Source organism: Musa acuminata, chromosome BXJ2-2, assembly GCF_036884655.1.
Source record: "Musa acuminata AAA Group cultivar baxijiao chromosome BXJ2-2, Cavendish_Baxijiao_AAA, whole genome shotgun sequence".
NCBI lineage: Eukaryota > Viridiplantae > Streptophyta > Magnoliopsida > Zingiberales > Musaceae > Musa > Musa acuminata.
In genome coordinates this window covers 18,486,216-18,507,427 of record NC_088339.1, presented here as the reverse complement: position 1 = coordinate 18,507,427, position 21,212 = coordinate 18,486,216, and the positions used below count along the sequence as shown (strand labels likewise).

General features: G+C 37.4%; 2 protein-coding genes across 4 annotated transcripts in view; both read right to left on the bottom strand.

Annotated features, from left to right (window-relative positions):
• Window positions 1–222: 222 nt before the first annotated feature.
• Window positions 223–6,492, bottom strand: LOC135605194 (protein NUCLEAR FUSION DEFECTIVE 4-like). Of its 2 annotated transcripts, XM_065094990.1 has the most exons (4): window positions 6,222–6,492; window positions 5,722–6,125; window positions 1,606–2,543; window positions 223–889 (listed from the first exon to the last, which is right to left on the bottom strand). In XM_065094990.1, the coding sequence occupies exons 2-4, from the start codon at window positions 6,055–6,057 to the stop codon at window positions 379–381; spliced, it is 1,785 nt and encodes a 594-aa protein (XP_064951062.1). In that variant the 5' UTR covers window positions 6,058–6,125; window positions 6,222–6,492; the 3' UTR covers window positions 223–378. The 2 variants fall into 2 exon arrangements, with proteins under 2 accessions (XP_064951062.1, XP_064951063.1); XM_065094991.1 differs by lacking the exons at window positions 5,722–6,125; window positions 6,222–6,492 and adding an exon at window positions 4,571–5,686.
• Window positions 6,493–8,187: 1,695 nt separating this feature from the next.
• The window catches only part of LOC135605193 (calmodulin-binding transcription activator 4-like), a 36,708-nt gene continuing 23,683 nt past the window's right edge, over window positions 8,188–21,212 (bottom strand). For both annotated transcript variants that reach the window (XM_065094988.1, XM_065094989.1), the window contains exons 5-12: window positions 18,216–18,261; window positions 15,675–16,158; window positions 14,721–15,001; window positions 11,615–12,294; window positions 10,867–11,449; window positions 9,926–10,216; window positions 9,458–9,599; window positions 8,188–8,643 (exon numbers count right to left, since the gene is read on the bottom strand). In XM_065094988.1, the coding sequence (XP_064951060.1) occupies window positions 9,543–9,599; window positions 9,926–10,216; window positions 10,867–11,449; window positions 11,615–12,294; window positions 14,721–15,001; window positions 15,675–16,158; window positions 18,216–18,261 (2,422 nt within the window). In that variant the 3' untranslated portion in view covers window positions 8,188–8,643; window positions 9,458–9,542. The remainder of the gene's footprint in view (window positions 8,644–9,457; window positions 9,600–9,925; window positions 10,217–10,866; window positions 11,450–11,614; window positions 12,295–14,720; window positions 15,002–15,674; window positions 16,159–18,215; window positions 18,262–21,212) is intronic.

The following is a 21,212-nucleotide window of genomic DNA, read 5'->3' as shown; positions in this document are numbered from 1 at the left end:
GAATTGTTGTAGACTATCACACTTTATGCCATGTAGATAGATCCTTGGTATTTGGAGGCAAGGCGAATATTCATGTTATGTTACTTATCCAATGATGTCAGAGCCATGGTAAGATCATAGTTGTTATAGGATCAGCAACTCATGTCCTTTGTATTCCTGATCATATTTTTTGGTTGAATCGTTTCTTGTTCCAGTGTAGATGGTTTGGAACATCAGAAGCCATGCACAAGCGTTTTACACAATACTTCACTTTTGCACAGAATAAATACATCAACATTCGATCGATACGATACGATACGACCGACAAATCGAAACTCAAGCAGTAGGCCACGACTACTTGAAAGCAGACACAACACTCCAGGAAAATGAATCAGGATCTCACGTACCATTTCCGTAGAGACTGGCATAGACGACCTTGGTCCTGTGCACAAGAATCATGCTCAAGATCACTGCGACGACACAGAGTCCCGACATCAACAAGGAAGAAAGGAAGAAGCATATGGCTCCTTCACACTGGAGTGTCTTCTCCTCACTGAAGCTTGCTGCATCGAGCAATCTTCCAAACAAGAAGGCTGACGAACTATGTCGATTTCGAGCTTGTTTCTCGGCTTCGTGATCATACATACCACTAACAATCAGACCAGAGAACACTAATGAACCTGCTGGATTTGCGACGGTGAGAAAATTGTATAGTGCTCCAAAGTTCTTCAAGCCAAACAGTTCAGAGGCAGCAGCTGGCACGATAGACCAGTGCGCACCATATCCGAGCCCAATGAGCAGAGTGCCGATGTACATTGCCCGTGGCCAAGCCATTGCAAAGCAAAAATGTCCAAGTGCCATCAGAACCTGAGCTACTGCCAGAGCTACAGGCCTCGGATACGCCCGATTCCTGATAAGATTATCCCAAAAATGGTGGAAGGAAACATAGAGACATAATTAGTACAAAAACATGGAAGCATTTCTCTTCTATTTTGATCCTACTCCATTACCGTTTATAGGTAGTAAGTACTTCCTCTAATCCTCGTCTTTTGATGTAAACATATATTCCCTTATCTGCTGATTATATATATATATATATATATACTCGTCACATATCCAACATGTGGTATGGTTTTAGAACTTGATTATATCCCGCATTGTATTATTATATTTCTTGGCAATTATTTCCACCCAGAAAACTTTAGGGAGGAGATAACAGAATAATGATGATGCTTTATTTAGTAGCTCCATCTACTCGATGAACTGCTATTTGAAGGTCAAATTCACTCTAGGGAGAAGAATATTGCAATTGAAACCAAGAAAAGGAATTGCTTTTCATCACAAGCATAACCACAGACATACTAAGATGGATACTAGAAATAAAGAAAATGGGACATAAACGTAGCTAGTATCTTATAGTTATGGTTCATTCTTTCGAAAACAAGAATTGCTCATATGGTGCCTAAAGAGAAAGGATGTTTCATGACATTATTGATTTGGCTGTAGAATCGATGATAATATTGATTTCATGACATTAGCTAGCAGATAGAAGCAATATGAACTAATTATTTGCATGGAATGATGAGCTGTGCAGCAAAGGAACAAAACACAGTTGACATATAATACCTGACGATGATCTCAGAAACATAACCTCCACCGATACGTCCAAGAAAATTCCAAATGCTGATCATGGAGACAAAAATATGAGTGTCCTCATAACCCAAAGATTGGCTCATCTGACCCAAATTATCGATGACCGTCAGACCAGATCCTGATCCCAACAGCAGAGAGAAGAACAATAGCCAGAAATCTGCTTTGATTAGAGCTTGTAACAGCGTGAAGTCCTCTCCCCGACGTGGTCCTCTTTTCCTCCTGACTCTCACAGCTCCTTCGGCTGCAGCCTGAAACAGTCTTGCTTGCAACTGCGCAATTCTTTTCTGCCTCTCTAATTCAGGAAGCGAGTCGACTTCCTTAGGCTTCTCGTCTTCAACCTCACTCAGAATAACCTCAGCTTGTTCCTGGGATCCTACTCCTCCCCCTCCTCCTTTCGTATTCTCAGGTAAAAGACTCTCGAGAGTGGCTGCAGGGTCTTCGGAGGAACTCGACGTCAAGAGCACAGGTATTGCTACAGGGACTAAAAGAATAAGGATCAAAATGAGAGTAAACGTGGTGATCACAGTTCGGTTCAAGTCGATTAGATCTTCGAGGAGCATGACACCCAACAGATAAGCAGCCAGAATCAAGCACACACTGTAGATGAAGCTAAAGCTGTAATCGTCAGAAGGCCTCACTTGTCTGTGACCCCCAACAGGTCTCACGATGAACATCAAGGCCATCACCACCATGGTCGGCCCAACTGCGACCATAAAAATGAGAGCTGCATGATTCGGAATGTGGATCATAGCATATATTTGAGTTAAAATAGCACCACTTAGACCGGCAAATCCCTTCAGGATGCCCACCACAGGTCCCCTGCTCTTAGGGAAGTTTTGCACACAAGAAACCAAGGCAGCAGTGTTGAAGTATGTCTCTCCATTGTTGCCAACAAAGATCAGAATGCACATCTGCACCAGACACACCAAAACCAACATAAATTTGGCACGCTAGATATCAACATAAAGAGCCAGATCGAAAAGAACACCTATTCCGATGATAAAGGCTAAATCACATTTCTTTTTGGAAGTTCAAAGAGAGTACGAGAAGCCTCGAGGGAAGAGCACTAATACAACAATGAGTTGTTAGAGCTAGTCCCAGGATATTTACCAAAGGGTAATTTTGGCAACACAACAAAGACAATAAAGCGGAAATAATAAAAGCGACAAGAACAAACAAAACACCAGAACACCAAATATACGTGGTTCGGTCAAATGACTTTGACCTATATCCACGGAAGAAAGAGGAGCAAATTACTACTATAAAAGAGGGACACTTACAAATGCCTTAGGAAATGTTCCTAGGCCATAAAACACCTTCAGCTTCTTAAACAAAAAGACTTCAAACCATAAGCAGGTTTTCTTGTGATGCCTACTGTATTTCTTGTGGTGTCTGTGGTACTTCTCGTGGTGTGTCTAACATCAAAGCTCAGGCCCTTATTTATAGTTCTAAGACGAGACAACAAGTCTGATTTTCCCGATATGGGACTATGGGACTTGCCAAACTAACAAATCTCCACCTTGGCATGTCCCAACAAAACTTGCTCCACCTTCTTCATAAAAGCCCCAACGGGCAATCACCAACAATGAACACCAACCAAGTCCAAGCACTGCTTGAACTTGTAAACCGGAAGAGGCTTCGTAAACATATCAGCTGGATTGTCCTTCGTATGAATTTTCTGAACAAGGACTTTTCCTTCAGCAATCAACCACTTAGCGGAATTATCATAAGAAACTGCATCTGAATAGGAAGTAGGCTCACCAACTTCACTTGTTTCTTCTGCAACAGACAAAGCATATGCAACCAAATTTGCATACCTTTGTGGTGGTCGAATATTTCTCATATGACGCATATGCCATAATTTGGTAATGTCAGAATCAGACAATGATGATGACGAAACTGCAACTGAACCTGTGACAGTAGTTCCCTGCAGAATATACAAGCTACCAGACCTACAAGCTTTCATAACAATAATAGCACTTCTAGAAACTTTCATAACTCCACCTTCAGCTGTGTATTTACACCCAAGGGCCTCTAGGGTGCCTAAAGAGATGAGATTCTTTTTCAAATCAGGAACATGTCTAACATTAGTGAGCGTCCTCACAATACCATCATACATTTTAATTCGGATTGTTCCTCTACCAACAACATCACATGCGGCATTATTGCCCATCAAAACAATTCCACCATTACAAGATTCATATGTGGAAAACAAATCCCTATTGGGACACATGTGATAAGAACAACCTGAATCTAAAATCCATTCATTTTTAGACTTTGTCCTGTCATCAGTAGCAAAGAAAATATTTCCAAAATTCTCATCAGAAGCTACACTAACTTCAGCGGACTCAGTTGGTTTCTCAACAATTTTTTCCTTTTGCTTTAATTTATTTTTCAATTTAAAGCAATCAATCTTAATGTGCCCCATTTTATGACAATATCTGCATTCCAAATTTCTATGTCTGGATTTAGATCTAGATTTAGATCTACTACTGTCAAATTCTCTTTTATCCATTTTATCCCTGACAACCAGACCCTCAGCCTGATTTCCCCTACTTTCCCCAGTGATATCTCTGTCTATTTGCTCCTTAGATTTTAGTGCAGATTTAATTTCCTGATACGAAACTGTTTCTTTTCCATAAATCAAAGTATCACGGAAATGCTTAAAAGATTGGGGAAGAGAACACAAGATGATTTCCCCTACTTTCCCCAGTGATATCTCTGTCTATTTGCTCCTTAGATTTTAGTGCAGATTTAATTTCCTGATACGAAACTGTTTCTTTTCCATAAATCAAAGTATCACGGAAATGCTTAAAAGATTGGGGAAGAGAACACAAGAGCAACAAAGCCTTATCCTCATCATCAATTTTTGCATCTATATTCTCCAAATCCATAACCAAATAATCAAACTTATCAAGATGCGAGAGTATAGATGTACCTTCAACCATCCGAAGCATATACAGACTCTGCTTCAAGTAGAGACGATTCTCCACTGTCCTCTTCATGTACAAGGCTTTAAGTTTGTCCCACATGCTCTTAGCCGTAGTCTCCGTAGCTACCTCCCGTAAAACCTCGTCAGAGAGATTTAGAATGATACTGGATCGAGCATTCTTATCCATACCCGCAAGATCTTCCTTTGACGTACCATCTGGAATGTTCTCAGCACCCTGAAGTGCCAAATCAACTCCGTCTTGAACCAGAATGGCCTCCATCTTGAGTTGCCACATGTCGAAGTTGACATTTCTATCGAATTTCTCGACAACGATCTTTGATATTGTCATTGTTGCCAAAAGATCCCAGAACCAGGCTCTGATACCAGTTTGTTAGAGCTAGCCCCAGGATATTTACCAAAGGGTAATTTTGGCAACACAACAAAGACAATAAAGCGGAAATAATAAAAGCGACAAGAACAAACAAAACACCAGAACACCAGATATACGTGGTTCGGTCAAATGACTTTGACCTACATCCACGGAAGAAAGAGGAGCAAATTACTACTATAAAAGAGGGACACTTACAAATGCCTTAGGAAATGTTCCTAGGCCATAAAACACCTTCAGCTTCCTAAACAAGAAGACTTCAAACCATAAGCAGGTTTTCTTGTGATGTCTGCTGTATTTCTTGTGGTGTTTGTAGTACTTCTCGTGGTGTGCCTAACATCAAAGCTCAGACCCTTATTTATAGTTCCAAGACGAGACAACAAGTCTGATTTTCCCGATGTGGGACTATGGGACTTGCCAAACTCAGTTCAGATGTACTTGCAGAACTTAATCCTGCAGAGAAAATTCTCCAAATTTTCTTCGAATGAAAATTTGGAGATCCTCGAGAGATCCTCTCAGAAGTCAGAACCCTTATAATATCATAACATGCCAGTGTGCCAAAAACTGTAAATTTCCACGCTTTTATTTACCAATTATAACATGTCAATCGATCAAAGAATTCAGTAGTTCCAATGTAAAAGAAGCAAAAAGAGGTCAACGCCGAAAAGAAAATTCAAAGTAGCAGTAAAACCGTGATTCTTCAAAGAAAGAAAGGAAAAAGGGCACGTTTTGCCGAGGAACATGAAGCCCGGGAAAAGGCTTGGCTTACCACCCAGAGAGGCAAAACCGGCACTTGTCGTGTCACGACGAGCCAAACCAATCCATAGCCGATCAAGTTCTGCAGCGCGCCGATGAGGAGAGCGACCCAAAGGGGAAGGATTTCGCAGAGGGTGCCGGCGAGGAACCCGACGCTGTCGCCGAGGTCCTTGGCGACGCCGAGGCTCGCGATCTGGCGCTGGTTGTAGCCCATGGAACTCTTTATCACCGGCGAGATGCTGCCGAACAAGTAGCCGATCCCGGCCCAGGACTGCATCCACATTGCCGCCACAAACACCAACCATCTGTTGTGGAAGAAGGACTGCAGGTTTCCTTGGAGCCTGTCCATCGTTCCTCGCCTCGCTAGGTTGAGCAATCGAGTCAAAGGTGGGACCTTTACCCTTTTACCAACGGTGCCTGGTTCAGGAACAACGAGGGAAAGTGATCGAGTCGGGTTCTTTCTTCCTTTTTTGAGCTCAAGTGTGGATATTCTTCTCTTTCCTTCTTGATTACCTGGATTTGATAGCTTCGGAAGAGAAGAAATCCAAACTACAAGCCATGTAAAGATGCATCTTTTGGCCTTTTCTGTGTGATTCTCAAGCAAAACACTGGGATCAAAGCTCCAAAACAGGAACTTTCTTCCTCTCTTATATTCTTCTCTCAGAAAAGGAGAAAGCTGGCAAGCTGGTGGTGAAGAAGCAGCGGCAACGAGATCTTATAGAATCTAGGAACCAAGAGAGGAGCCTCACAAATAGAAAGAGAGTTCTATTTCTCTTCTTCTTCTTCCACGAAACAATTTTCTAGATTCGAAAAGGACTGTGTGTGAGGGAGACTGAGACACACAACTAAAACCCAGAGGAACAACTATACCAAGACGCCAGATGTCTCCCTTAGATTCATGAAACGCGAAATGATTAGAGCTTTCAGCTTGTGAACATGACATTTCTGTCCTCCTCAAGAACTTGATGACACTCGGAAACAGTTCATTGAACAATGATTTCGTTTGTAGCTCAACGACCAGCGAGCGGCCACAGACAGTCTCCTCCTCGTTTTCTGGTCAGTTCAGCATCGTCTGGCGTGCAAGCTTCGCTCCAATTTAATCATAGACCTCATGTATTTAATCAATGATGGATGATAATTATTTTAAATTAGATGGCCTAATAAATCCTAAAAGCTCCTAATTTGTATTAGCCTCTAAAATTCGAAACCTACTCCGATATCATAAAAAAAGAAAGTTATTTTTACCGACCCTGATATCATGAAAATTTGGGATAGAAAAGATACAAAGTACGATCCGAGAGGGAGGAAGGGTGAAGAGGAGGAGGAGAGGAAACGAAGGGGAAGGGAGAAGAGGAGCTCGCACTAGTAATGATACTATGAATCTTATCAAAATAAATATAACTTTTTCTTATATATATATATATATATCTACTAAAGAGTTTTCTTTAGTAGATTTAGATAGGACAATCGAGTTCGGATGCCTAAATAGTTGGGTTTAGATTCATACCGAATAATATATATTAATAGGAATGCTATCCATTTGTTGGTCCTATCCTTATCGGTATCTAATCCATGCTCAGCCAACACACCCTATGGATGTAGCAATCAAACAAGCGGACATGTAATGCGAATCACATCACATCCTCTCTCTCTCTCTACCAGCAGATGTTCCAAGCTCTTGATCAGCATCACTTTCTTCTCCATGGCTTCTGTCCACGAGCTGTGTGTGTGTGTGTGTGTGTGAGTGATAGATAGTATTGCGACCCTTCGCTGCATGAAGGGTCAAAATAACAAGGGCAGCACGAATATTGACGCAGCAACGTGGGCACGAAAGGAATGGACACTGCACCGAAACATGGAACCTTCTCACCTATCGCTCCGACCACCAGGCCATGAGTGCAGTCACGTTCAAGTCGCAGGACGATGCTCTGACGTCATCGGTCGTGTGATGTGCTGTACGAAGCAATATCTTGTTTACGTGAGATATAGTTTCTTGTCCACAAGATTATATCATGATAGTAAATTTTACTTGAAATATAATTTCTCGTGATAAGATTTTTGGTTATCAGTAAAAAGAAAAAAAAAAACAAGTTTGTAATATAGTTTCTTGTTAACATGCATATAGAAATTAAGTTTAAAGTCATCCAATACTTCATTTTGTTAAGTCGAAATCAGCATTGTTTTAGATTTATATTTAAAGATAATACTTAAATGTTGAATACTATGTTTTCTTTACGATTGACATTGTTGGAAGATTGCAATAGACTTGAAATGCTATATTTTCTTTATAATAGAATCTATTGTTATGATTTTTATCCATATATATATATATATTAAATAGGATAGTTTATCAACTTCAGTTTAAATATTTTTGGTCAATGGTTTAAACCAAACGAAATTGAGAAAGCTCGAATAGAAAAAGACTATTCATAGATGGAGTCAGAGGACTCATGCTAAACCTTGACGAGGACGACAAATCTTTAAGTGAGGGAGATTGTAACACCCTCAAATTGACTTATCAATTTCAGTTTAAGTATTTTTAGTCAGTGATTTAGATCAAATGAAGTTGATAGACCAGTTAACCCATAAGACCCGGGTCGTGACATTAACAAAGTGAGAGAAAAGTGAACTTTGGACCAAGAACAGAATAATACATGAAGGTAATGCCACAAATCTCGTAGCAAGTAGATACAAAGAGAGCAACCTCTACAAAGAACTATGTACGACCGCTAGATTACAGTTAGACAAACAGATAAAGCACCCGTTTTAGTTGGTAATGGCGTCATCTTCTAACCAACCTTTCGGAATGATCCATCCTTTAGCTTTTGTCGATCTTCTTTATCGTGTGCACGATTAAACTCAAGTTTGCTGTGATAGTTCCACACATCATGATTATTCTTCGGCTGTTTTATTATGTACAATTATCCAGCTTGGCCTGCAGAGAAAGAGAAAAGAAAGACAAATTATGGCCACAGCAGAAACTGCAAAACATTAATTACTGTCAAATATTCTCGAAGAATAAGTATTTGATATAACCTTAAGGTTTTATCGTAAAAAAAATAAGGGCTCCGATATCAAATGATAAGATCCTAAAGTCTTATCGTAAAATGCTCTGATACCAAATGATAGAATCCTAAGGTTTTATCGTAAAAAAAAAGGAAGAAATAAAAAAAAAAAGGGATGATCCCTTTGAGGGGATCGGCCTTCTTGATCGTTTCAAGGGGATCGACCTCCTAGGGTTTAGTTCACAGACTAGAATAATATTTCCTTCATTGATTGGTTCATTGATTGATTGCTTGTTGCAACGAGAACGCCAAGGATCGCCGCTCTAATACCAAATGATAGAACCCTAAGATTTTATCGTAAAAGAAAGAAGGGCTCTAATACCAAATGATAAGACCCTAAAGTCTTATCGTAAAATGCTCTGATACCAAATGATAGAACCCTAATGTTTTATCGTAAAAGAAATGGAAGAAAAAGAGGCTGATCCCCTCAAAGTCATCATCCCCTTTTCTTCCATTTCTTTTACGATAAAACCTTAGGGTTCTATCAGTATCTTTTGAGATGAGATGTCTACTCATATAGACACGAGTTTAAAGATGGCAAGAACATGGGATGTAAGAATCACGAACTCCAATATTTTACTTCAAAGAAACTTCCTGTCTATAAGATCATTTAGATTTCAACATGTAGAAGATAGCATCAATGAATCTGTAACTTCACTGCTAAAGGTCACATTCAAGATGTACCTAAGAAACTTGTCGAGGAAAGACATTCTGAACCGGACCAGAAGGTTGCTGATTGCCAGACCATTGTGCTTCAGCTGCCCCTTATTCAAGATTTTGTGGAAGCTGAATCAGGACCTTTGGGTGAAGACAAGATGATCGAGTCCTGAAAGGGGAATTTCAAGAGAGAACAGGCAAGAAAATTTCAGAACCTTCAACTTAACATTACAAGGGGCATCTAAAACTTCAGTTACATAAACTAGTGCTTAATCATAACTCCAGCTAATCACATGATTTTTAACAAATCTAACAAGACATGATAGACTTCTAAATAAATGACATTCCAGAAGCAGCAGCCAATTAAAGTTTCGTGTTGAATGATAAAAGATGCACCATTTTCCATCATTTCTGCAAACTCGGGAGTAAGCTGTAAATCTGTACCATCACAATCTTCACACGGTGTCATATGAATTCTAAGTTTTTTTTTTTTACCTTAACCTGTTGGTAGCTTTCAAGCATCCGGCGGTACTGCTGCCGTGCTCGAGGGCTCCCTACCACGGATGTGACCTTGAAGACAGCTTCATTAATAGCTGTATCCAAGTTTTGCCTACGTAAAACCTTGACTATGTCATCTTCTTCCTCGTCGATATATTCTGGCTCAGCTTGAAACCCCCGTAAGCCAACTCCTCTTCTATGCCATCGCAGCAGGGCCTTTTCTAGGACACCAACGCTCCAAAGGAGCTCCTTGTAATTTTCCCTTGCTAGACGACCTCTTACATGAGCCTGTCATAACAACAATTGAAAGAAGAAAGAAAAAAAAGTCATGACCATATGGCAAAGGCAGAGTACTGTCTATCAATGTCTACTCAAATAAAATTAGTGTCAAAACAAACACTTGTTCCAAGTAATGCAACACGTTACGGGTTGTTACTAGAAACATTCAAATGCAATTTTATATTCATGTAAAAGGATTTTATAGAATTCATTGAAAGTGCTCTTTGGAAGCAAGATTGTGATGTACAAATAGATTCTGGCCAAAGTGTGTGCAGTTCATAAATAACTAGAATACATTATGAAACCTAACTTCCAGAAATATATCGGACTTTCGTGAAGTTAAATTTATTAAATGTCTGAGAGACTTGTGCTTTAAGTGTCGACATCTAGGAAATTTCTCTCTCAAAGAGGAAACCACGCTCTAACAATTTAAAGTATTAAGAATTATTTTTATGCCACCATTATTAAAGATGAATTTGTTCATAACTACATTTACTTGTTGGTATATTTCTATATTTCATAGACATTCTATGAATAGTATAATAAGCATAATGATATCGAAGTTGCTTATTCTATGCAAACGGTAATGCCGAATGTAACGTGCAACTCATGTCCCGAATGTATGCAGAAGATCGAAAGAGAATGCAAATTTCAAGTACCTGTATCTTCACAATACATCTACGTTTCTGTAGAAACTCCTTTCGTCTTTTCCAACGCTGATAATTCCTTTGAATTGACAAAGCTGCTTGCTCATATTTTTTATCACTAAAACCATAAAATGCTTTATGTGACCTTGATGCAACAGAAAGTTCATGTACGCCTGCTGGAGACATACATATGGCAGCTTCTTGTTGCTTCCTCCTGAAAGAATATGCTCGGAAAGCACCTTGTATACGGGCTGCCGCTTGAACTGCATTTCTGACAGCTGCTAATGAATCTTTAAGTGAAAGTTGATCCTCTGTCCCACCATCTGAGTGGGCATGGGCACTCCTCTCAGATATACTGTTCACACCTCTCTGGACCTCCACATAAGCAGACTCCTCGAATCTCTCATTTCTCTCAGTTGTCAGAGAAAAAAGATGACTGGTTAGTGCAGCTTCTGAAAGATATCCAGCAAGACCTTTGTGACCACTGGCAGCAGCTAAAGAAGCTGGCGTTTTGCCTGCTGGATCATGTGCACTTGGATTTGTGACAACTCCGGCTGAAGCACCAGCAGCAAGAAGTGCAGCAACCATTTCTTCCCTGCAAAGTCGATTTCCCAAAAGCTATTTAAACATGTGTAAGTTATCAGGAATCAAGCTCAAAATTAGATAGATATGTTCTTTTAATTCTTCAAATAATTTCATTTCAGCCACACGCTAGGATTCTAGGTCAGTGCAAGCAAATGGATGCACTGATTTCAGATACCTTCCAGAACTTGCAGCCCAGTGAAGTGCAGTCCATCCATTTGAATCACGGTAGTTTATGCATACACCAGATTTGAGAATTGGAAGTAAGGCCCACTGATAACCCAAGGCCGAGATCATGTGTATGATGCATTGTTCTTGTTTGGATAGTGGATGATCTTTTTCGGTAGCCCCTTGATGCTTAAATGATAACCACTGATGCAACTTATCTTTTAATAGTTCTTGAAGGATTGCATTCATTATCTTTTCTGGAGCCATAGAGCCAGATAGGAGAGCTTCGATGATTGGTTCTAACCGATTTTTGGATCCTTCCAACTTCCTCAAAGGATCAACTTCCAGTTCAATATCTTCTTGAGGGTTTGATGCACTAGAAAAAAGTATCTGCATAAATTTGACCAGAGATAAGAGTTCCGCTGAGATTTTTGTTCCAACAGCTCCAACTGATGTACTACTGGAGCTTGCTCTTTCTGGCTTCTCACGAAATTCAAATTCATGTGGCTCACTGCAGAGTTGGCTGTTGCCAGATGTAATGCACAGTTTGACTTTTCTGGCACTTTGCTGGGGAGTTAAGCAACGGAAAACACCATCCTGAACAATTTCCAAAGGAACTTCAATATCTCCAAATAATACAGTCCATGTATGCTCAAAAGGACTGCAATGAAAGTCTCCTGTGATGATAACCTGCAGAGTGACAGTTTCATGTTAAAATGAACTCGACGACAGGATATGCACTGGTATCAAGCTATTGACCTATTGACTGGTACAGTCATGGTAAACACCTGATATCATTGAATAAAATAATAAAATAAATAGTATATGGACCAGTATCCAGCTAAACATTTCAATACCAGTATTTAGTTGGACCACTAGATACAAGTCAATACATATAGGTCCAACCGGTAGGTAAGACCTTGCTTAATACTTAAAAACTACTCCCTCTTGTAGTTAAGGTCACCAATTTTACAAACGATGCAAAGAACATATATTTTCCTTTAAAAAACAACTGCATTTCTGGCTATTTCAAATGGAATATTATGTAAATGCTGGTTTTGTTATACTCAAAAAATAGGGTGCACTGAATTGAAGAAACAATTGGAAGTTGAACATCACACTCTAATTTGCAATAGAAACCAAGGTTCTCAATCTCAATGGAATACCAATTTCAGTAAATTTGCTGGACTGATATGATGTCGATGTACCAGGTGATAAACCAAACCTTTTATATCACTCAGTACCAGCCACAAAAATAACAAAGAAATAATACCAACTGGTATCAAAGCATGTAGCTGGTACAAAGGTTTTCAGTTTCCGACATTAGATCCATACCAGTCCGATTCATTCCTAAGTACCAAGACATGGTATGTCAGAACAGTCTATGATACCATTTGGCTAGGGGAGGGAGAGAGGAAGAAGGAAGGAAGGGAGAGAGGAAGAAGGAAGAAGGAAGAAGAAGGAAGAAGAGGAAGAGGAGATATATCATCGATGAGGCCGGCTGTGAGTGGCATATAAAGCACAATGATAGTTGATAGTGAGCATGGGCAGAAAGAAAGCAATGAAATTTTAGAAAACAGTTGTAATAAATTAGTTTGGGATATAGAAAAAAGAGGTTAAGAGAAGATTCCAAAAAATTAAAAATTCAAACATTTAAAAAAGTAGAAATGAGTAATTTGATATCGTGCAACTAAATCATTGGAGATGATGTCACAAAAAGGAAGCATCATAGAAAATAATCTATTATCATATTTCGAAAAGAATGTGAAGCCAAATATAAGCTTATCAAATTTCTAGGATTGTTATACTATCTATGTTTTCCCCTGAAAATCTGAAGCCTTTAATCAGAATCTGTAACTAAGTGTTATTTATCCTAAACCAAGTTTTTTCAATATTTTAATTACATTAATAAAATTTAATAATAATTTGAAATATTATTTTATAAGCTTAAACACTCAGTAAGTTCAGCTTCCTGCTTTCATAATTTTATCATGTCAGACCTATTAAAAGAGCCATGCAGACAGACCATATGATTGGATTATTGACAATCTTGCATTTGATTTTCTAGATGGATACTAATTTGACTATAATGTTAAAAAGGAAAAAATAAAAACTTAGTCAAGTACTTCAGCTGGATATAGAAATTAACCATAGAAATTAGTCAAGTTACTTTTGGAAGTATAAGTCCTTGCTTTTCTGGAGCATAACATATTAGAGGCTTCACAAAACTTTAGGTTTCAACAGATTGTGGTAACTAATCAATACAACATGCAACTTCTGGAAGTAAATAGCATGTCATAATACCTATAATAAAGGCAGTTAATTGAAGCAGGAAATCTTTCAAATTTGCTTTTGGTCTCGGTGTCGTGTACATCTCTGATACTAACACTTACCAGATAATTCTCATTCCATGTTGAAATTTTCACATGTAACCAATGATACATCATCTAAGGCTTCTAATCATGCTAAATAAGACAATATTTTGTACACTGGAATTTTGACTTTAAATAATGTGGATATCTATCTAATATTTTAGTATCTATGTAAATGGTTTCTATATGTTGTGCATATGGTGATAACAGATTATCAAACTCGCACATAACATACACTTACAATACACAACTACAGTAAATATATGGAAAATATGTACTTGGATTGTGTATCTATGATGTGTAGTGTCCTACTTTACAAAGATTTGCTATATGTGTTTGTATTGTGACGTCTCATGACCTTCGTCCATGTTTCATTGGCAGTTAGAAATATCAAAGCAAGTGGGCATATTCCTGTCATACATTCTGTTCACGTTTGAAATATCATAAAGCAGTCATCTACATTCTCTACCATTACTTAGTTACTCTAGAATCAATCTATCTATTCATGTTGCTAGTACTCCATGATATAAAAGACAAGAAGGATAACCTGAAAACCAACCATTGAACATACACAAAAGTTAAACCATAACTGTGATTTTAAAACATGTACTAATTCTAGTGTATATTACTTCCTACTCTTAGCCACCATCAAGTGGGCAAAATAGTACATACTCTCATGGAATACATTTCAAAAAGCTAACCCAGAATCAGTCTCGACAGAATACAGTGGATATCAGCAAATACCTTTGTTGGTTCAGAAGAAAACGCCCACTCAGGAACGACTTCGTGTATGGTAAACAGATGCCTTTCTGCTAATGTCAAACCTGATTCTGTTCGACGAGGAGCTCCAAACTGACTTTGGTCAAACCACATATCTGTAAACAAAGAAGAAAACTCACTTATTTCAGCTGAAGGAGCAGTTTCGCCAGTTCCTTGTATCAGCAGACTATAATTGGCTCCATAATTGTCTGCTTCAGTGGCATAAGATTGTGGAAAAAGGGATCCATGACGCCATTCCAAACCATCTGCAGTTCCATCATAAACAAGATGAATTATTAATCATATGGAGCTAACCTTCTTCAAGGTATAAAATTAATAAGATTATAATGTGCTAAAAAAAATAGGCTAGCTGATATGTCAACAAAGAAAATTTTCATGACTGGGGAATTCATTGTAATCAAAGATAGCTAAAGTGGTGTTAGTTCAAATTATCATTTTCTGTTGTGTTTCTATTTGATATCACTAATTCTATTCTTCTTCCAAAACTTTATCATAGCAAATCAATTCATTGTCACAAAATGTATTCAGAGTAAGGTAGAACAAAGTTCAGCTTTTTTATGTAAAAGATATAGTAATGCAAAGTAAAAGCGAAGAAAAAGTTCAGATGTAGAGTCTCTTTTGAATGAAAAAGGCTGTTAATCAATAAGCTATTAACTTGTTGATATATTCAAAATTCAGAAGTTAAAATCATAAAAGGTTAAATAGATGGTTCACGACAACCAAAACGTTTAAATACAACTAAAAAAGAAACAAAAACATGGCTCAGTAATGCTTGATAAACTGTTCTGCATATAATATTACTTTCGTTGATTCAGCTCATCAAGAACCACAAGCAATAAACAAAGCTTAACAGATACATGATTCCAAATCTATCCAACTTGATCAAACAACAAAACATGCATGAACTGTTCAACTTACTGTCATATTGCAGACTATCTTCATTGTGACCATTTGACATTTGTTGGAATTTATCAAGTGGATTCTGAAGTGCCTCCTCTTTCGGGCTCTTTGTTTCATCTTGTGTATTATGTGTTTCCACATTCAGGTTGCAGAATGGGGGCAGTTCTTCTTCAGAAGAAGCAAAGCTATCCTTGTCCTTATCTAAGCTTAGCTGCTCTTCAAGCTTTCTCAGTGCTTGACTTAATTCTGGTTGCAATAATTGGTTAGTAGATTCTGATCTGTCCATTGTGTTTAAGTGGGACATCTTAATATTTCCTCCAGTGACCTGAGAAATAACTTCTTCCACTGATCCTGGACTACATGAGTTCTGACAAGGATCATTAAATTCAATGGTACGAGAATGAATTCCCTGTGCTTGATCATTACTGACACTCGTGCTATATCTCAGAGTTGGACAAGAATCAATTGAGCTGCTGACAATAGATTTAGGAATGTGTCTTCCCTGGGTTGCAGAACAAAGAACAATAATCATATCACCAGCCATGGTAACTTAAACCTTGTTTCTCAGCAGTATACTAGTGGCACAAAGAACTCAGAAAGCATAAGCAGAACACTGATGACTCACAAAATAAAACTTTTCCTGAACTAAACTTTCAGTTTAGATATAAATAAGAGCTGTAATATTTTTCACAAACAGTCACTCATAATTTGATATTTCACTAATCATTCTATATTTATAAGTGATGTCATAATTTTTTTTTCTAGTTCCATATTTAAGATTTGCATAAACTAATTTACTAGTTAGAGCAAAACTTGAATATATATACATATAAATACATGTATGCATATATATGTATACATATATGTATATCTGTACATATACATATACATGTATATCTGTACATATACATATACATATATATCTGTACATATACATATACATATATAAATGTATATATATATACATATATACATACATATATATATACATATATACATACATATATATATATATACATACATGTATATATATATATATACATACATATATATATATATATACATACATATATATATATATATATATATATATATATATATATGTATGTATGTATATAGATGTTTCAAGAATCATTTTTAGGACTATATCTGGTTCTTCATCCGATACTTCAAAAATCATTTGGAGGGTTATATCTGGAAGGCTTTCAACTTATTCATATTATGCAATCTCATTTGTTAAAATCCAAGTACAAAACATTTTTCCTCTGCAGGATAATTTTATATGTCTTCCACTAGGCTACAAAGTCACTAGATAGTAAAAACTGAAACTCACTTCCAACGACACCCCTTCCTCCTTTCCTCCACTTTCAAGGAAAAAGAAAAGGAAAAAGGATCTCAAACCAGTTTTAAAGCATAATTTGATTGTGATAAAATACTTGATAGATAAATCCCAGAAGGTCATAAAATAGATCATCTCCAGATACTAAGTGGCACTTAACAAACAAAGTAGAATAATTTGAAGTTGAAGAGAACCAAGTACCAATTTAGAATTCATGAAAAGGCATATAAATAGCAAGGTTTTAAGTTTCAGTCCAAGATCTCTACTGATCACTGCCGGACCAATATGGGTCCGGTACACACTGGCAGACTAATATATGGTACATTATCAATATGCAGGCACACCAGACAGCACAGACCAAATATAAAGAGGGAGAGAAGAAGGAAGGAGGAGGAGGGAGAAGAAAAAGGTGGAGGAAGGGAAGGAGATAGCAGACAAGGCAGAGAGGAGGACAGTGGAGGAAGAATGGAGGAAGAGAAGGCAAGGCAGAGAGGAAGTGGCAACATAAGAGGAGTGGTAGAAAACGAAGGAGGAGGAAACGGAGAAAGGAGGAAGAGTGAAGGAAGAATAGATGGCGGTGGAAAAAGAGGAGGTACACCAAAGAAGAAGCAGCAGAGTCATGACAGTGAAATGACAGAGTGATGAGAGAAAGAAAGGAGGGAACAGAGAAGAGAGATCAAAGAGAGGGACCGGAGGAAAGAGTGAAAACTAGAAAAAAGTTAACTGTCATAAAAAAATATATAAAAATAATTTTAAAAAAGGGGTATGAACACCGGGCTATAGGTTAAGCACCCACTGGTCTTGGTTTTATTCACTAACACTGGGAGGTAAGCTAGGTTTAGCAGGGTAACTGTGCATTAAGTCACTAACATCTGTTTTGGACTGGACCAGGTAAAATCACTCAGTCTGCATCCCAATTTCTCATCAGACTGGTGAATACAAGTCAATATGGATTGGTCCAACCAATTTTCAATCCTTGGTAAAGAGTATGAAAACAAATCCTTTTAAAAGATGCTTGTGTCCGAGCTAAATGCTTCCATATTATGTTGCTTTCTTTTGTCTTGGCTTTTTCCTTTCTAAGGTGATTACTGTGATATCCTTTCTTCATACTGGGGTCTTTTTTCTTCTTCAACAACTTTGTATAATTGTCTTTCCCTTCCATAAACATGACTGAGCTGAAAAAAGAAGCATGTCCAGAATTTGAAAAAAAAAAAACAAACCTTGATAACCTCTCTATAGTGTACGAGAACAATGTGGTCAAAGGCCCTGCAAATAAGTAAACACAATAAGTAGGCATGTACAAATCTGTGACTACAGCAATATATTGGAAACTAGATTCCTAAAACTGAAACTTAAATATAAAGTGGTCTGGCATAACATTGAGAGTGGAATTCATTACAGTTGTCAGGCTGTCAGTCTTATCAGCCGTAGCTCAAGCTTAGTTATGTATGAAATAATCAACCATAACACTCATTCATATTACTAACTAAAAATTTCATTAACAATATAATCTAGTTTAATATGACCAAAAATGATATTTCCAACTTCGATGATGATACTTTTTAGTATTTGGCTATAATGAACTTACTGATATCAGTATAAATTAAAATGCTACAATCCTTCCTGAAAAGGTTGGTGAATATACCCAGAATTGCATACAGCACAAGTCAGATGAACTCCATGTGCCCCAAACCACAATAGATCCTTCCATAAGAGAAAGAAGAGCGGGAAATAGATAGAGACTTGGCAGAATAACAAGCCCCAATATCAACCTTACATTTAAAAGTCCCACAGGGCACTTAAAGTGGAGAATCCTGAAGAAGAATATACAATACATGTGATCACCCACAATTAACAATACATCTATGGAGCTTAGCCAGCAACTACCAGCAGTCAGAAAGATTTCAAGATGCATCTGTTTCTCTCAAGCCTAAGATGTCTACATAGAGGCCAACAGCTACAATCCAGAATCCAGAGATTAGCACAAGAATAAGTTAATATCTCTTTCAATGCTACATTTTCTGAGTTTTATATGGGAAAGTAAATCAGTGACAACTCAGACATATATGCAGGTGTCGAATGCAGCAGCAAGATGGAAAGGAGATGTAGGCACAAGCAGAGGAAAGATAACTTGCATTGCATAGATTACATATGATGCTTGTGTTTTAATGTCTTGAAAATGTGAAATTTATGAAGATGAGGCTAAAGGATACTTAAAAACCAAAAAATCCTCTTTTCTCAGCTCTTCCACTTGACAATTAAAGTTCAACTCAATGATTAATAAATGTCTAGAACATGGATATAATGCATATATTTCCAACATGGAACACACAATTTGAGCATCCAGGTAACCCTGCATTTTTTTTTTTGTATCAAGGTAAATGAGATTAATTTTCTAAAATGAAGTCTATGTAGCTGCATATGTGTACACAATCATATGGCAGCATTGCATAGGATCTATACAGATGCAAAAATACAATTTGATTGCATATATAGCCTATATGGTGCCTTATGTGGTCAACAGCCACTTGGATGATTCACATAGACATGTATATGCAATCACATATAAGTAGCCAAATATACAGTCTGCATAAGCAGGGACATCCTCAGTTCTATTATTTGTGCTATTATGTTATTTTAATAATTTAAAACATAAATTTTTACCATGTATACCTTTCGCATGTATTGTAAGGGCAAGTTTTAGTGTCATAGTAGGACTTCTCAAGGGTCAAGATTGCTAAAACTGGGGAGGGAAGAATCTCGGCTTAAACAATTAAAGATTCTAAAATGAATTTCAAAAGCATTATTTCTAGTATCTGTTGATTCTGATATGAGACAACCGATCGATATCAATATCATTCAAGAACAATCTGATTTTAATCGATTTTTTTACCATATAGTTAAAAATCAACAGGAAACAACTAGAATCAATTGAACCCAATCAAAGTTGACCAATACGGGTCAATTTTAGCCAACTCCACAACGTCTAAAGAAAAGCATAGAAGAGAGAAGTAGGAGGCAAAGAAGATAAAAGCTGAGGTATAGAGAAGATCAAAAAATAAATGATTATGACTATGAAACAATAAAGACACTACTACCATTTGTTTATTGTTGCATCCACCACACTTACCATCTACCATAAATGTTACAATATGTATCATTCATCATATACTATAGAGATAAAAGGGTATTGAAAGAAAGAAGGAAAGGATATAGAGTAGTCTTTTATCTCTTATTAAAATAGAGATGCTATCACCTACAATGAAGTGTGGCTTATCTTCAAGTTGGTAAATTTATTAATAATTAAGGATTGCAATACCACCTGTTATGATTTGGTATAGATGGTATAACCGATCCAATATCTTATGGATAAATTGGACAATTCAAGCCTGGTATAAGGCATACAGCCCGGTATAGGTTTGTACCAGGCTACCAGCAACAAAGTTTGCAATACCCCTACCCCTAAGTACAATTCGACACTGGTGGTATTAATCAGTCCAGCAGCATACTGGTATGTGAGGCCTATACCATCTGGTACAGGGCCTGCACTGCTGTTACACCCAGTTCAGGATGGTAGATGACCTGTATTGGCATTTTTTTTTTCTATAGTTTCAGTTTTTTCAGTCTTTTTTCAGACTCAGTATGTATCAGTGTACTGACACCCAGTAGACCGATACAGACTGGTTCAATACCAGTCGAAGCCCTCATAGGAACATATCGGTGCACAAAATTATGAATCTGGCCATACAATAATTTTTTTAATTTTCAGGCTCTTTTTAAAGCTTGATATTTTGGTATGTACTGACACATAGTATGTTGGTACAGCTTGGAGCCGTATTAGGCCAGGTTAGGATTGACACTGGTCCAGTATCCAAAATTAAGGACTTTGGTAATAATATCTTTATAGTTTATACAATGACAATACCAAGCCATAATGTCTCAACTAGTTTGGGTTGCCTACATGGATTTTTCTCCACCATTAAGCTCTATGTAATCTGAGATCTGTAATAAAACCAAGAGCATTCATATCTCCATTACTGGTTCTAGTAAAGTCTTCTTAGGTCTCCTCTATCCTTACACCACTAATTCAAATTGCTTCATATCATTTAGTCACAGTATTTATAGGTCTTCTTTGAATCAATATATACATTTCAGATCATTTTCTTTCTTTTTATCCTTTATTACGGCAACAAATAATTTCTTTTAAATTGAAACAT

Coding starts and splice junctions, on each gene's coding strand:
- LOC135605194 (XM_065094990.1), bottom strand. CDS start 6,057: ATGGACAGGCTCCAAGGAAACCTGCAGTCCTTCTTCCACAACAGATGG. Junction 2,544..5,721: donor CGGTTTTGCCTCTCTGGGTG/GTAAGCCAAGCC, acceptor TGTCTGGTGCAG/ATGTGCATTCTGATCTTTGT. Junction 890..1,605: donor GTTTCTGAGATCATCGTCAG/GTATTATATGTC, acceptor TAATCTTATCAG/GAATCGGGCGTATCCGAGGC.